At 53.9% G+C, this 1,597-nt stretch overlaps 1 protein-coding gene across 1 annotated transcript in view; it reads left to right on the top strand.

Annotated features, from left to right (window-relative positions):
* Nucleotides 1-1,597, top strand: part of LOC101358658 (protein sidekick-2) — a 173,934-nt gene that overhangs the window by 95,779 nt on the left and 76,558 nt on the right. The window contains exon 19 of the mRNA XM_023729433.1: nt 706-821. Coding sequence (XP_023585201.1) covers nt 706-821 — 116 coding nt within the window. The remainder of the gene's footprint in view (nt 1-705; nt 822-1,597) is intronic.

A 1,597-nucleotide genomic window follows, 5' to 3' on the forward strand; every position in this document is an offset into this window, starting at 1 on the left:
GTATCTGTGGGTCCTGTACCTGTCAGGCCCAGTACCTGTGGGTCCTATACCTGTCAGGTCCCATACCTGTGAGTCCTGTACCTGTCTGATCCTGTACCTATTGGGTCCCATACCTGTCGAATCCTGTAACTGTGGGTCTTATACGACCTGTAGGTCCTGTACTATTGGGTCATGTACCTATTGGGTCCTGTACCTGTGGATCCTGTACCTGTTGGGTCCTGTACCTGTTGGATCCTGAGAGCCTCAGCCCACATCGTCTGTTTTTCACCAGACCCTCACTATTGCACTCTGGGGCTGGAATCGCCATCCTGTGCCCACTACCCCCTAGGGTGGGAGGAAGACAAAGGGAAGGTTGGGGTGGACATCGCAAAGGACAGAGGCTTCAGGGATGCAGGGGACCTTCTGGGAAGTTTCACATTAACTGGATCATGAAACGTTTAGCATTATACCTAAAAACCACCCTGGAACATGGTGCCCATCACATTTATTTATCATTACCCTTAAAGTGGGTCAGGCCAGTTTTATTAAACCCAAACTGATCCAGAGAGAGTAAGGGGGCGTCTTAAGTCTACCCAGGAGGGAGGAGAGGGGCTGGCGGAGCAGAGCCCGGGGCTGTAGACTCCCACCCCTGTGCTTTCTCCACTTGACCGTGCAAAAGAGACTCACATGGCCCCCAACCCGGCCCATCTCTCTGATCACCTCCAGTGCCCACCGTCCCTCCGGGCAACGTGCATGCAGAAGCCACCAATTCCACGGCCATCCGCTTCACCTGGAACGCCCCCAGCCCCCAGTTCATCAACGGCATCAACCAAGGCTACAAGGTACCGAGGCCTCTGCTTGCCCCGTGGGGAAGCCTCGAGACTCTCTGAGGGATGACGGGGAACTGGGGAGGGGGAAGACAAGGGAGGGAGCAGGCGAGAGTCCTCCCTTTGGTTCTGAAGTCATTGGCTCAAGTCAAGCAGAGGACACATAATAAAGGCCGAGGGCACGAGGCCATGCACAGGCCAGGGTATGGGCACTGCCTGGTCTGTGACCCAGTGCAGGGCCCATCCTCGGGGAGACTGGTTCTAAGTAAATCCGGGTTGTTTCAAGCTCAGGAACACCTGGGCATAGCTGTGGTGCCATCAGAAAAATCGAGAAGCCGCTTCTCACTGCCAAGCTGTGGTTCTAATGGGCATCTAGTGCTGGGACATGTCTCCTGGGGCTGTCCTGCACCCAGTAGAATATGTCGTGGGACTCAGGCGGACTTGGGTGGAAATCCTGGCTCTGCCACTTGCCGCCTCCCTGGATGCGTTCCTTGCTCTGTCAGAGCTTCGTTCATTCAATCAATATTGACTGAGCACCGACTCTGTGCACTGTGCTAGCTTCCCAGGAACCAGAAACGAGCTCAAAACAAAAAGAGAAAACTCAGTCCCCCCACGTGAATGGAGACGATGATAACACCCCTTCCTTAGGGCTGTATGAGGATTAAATGCGGTCATTGTGATTTGTTCAGCACACTGACAGACACAGGCCTCAGACGATGATTTTAGTAGTAGTTGTTGCTGGGTATTGCCAAGTCGATTCTGACTCATAGCAACCTCATGTGACAGAGTAG

The sequence above is a fragment of the Trichechus manatus genome, unplaced genomic scaffold (genome assembly GCF_000243295.1).
Source record: "Trichechus manatus latirostris isolate Lorelei unplaced genomic scaffold, TriManLat1.0 scaffold00028, whole genome shotgun sequence".
In the NCBI taxonomy this organism is placed as follows: domain Eukaryota; kingdom Metazoa; phylum Chordata; class Mammalia; order Sirenia; family Trichechidae; genus Trichechus; species Trichechus manatus.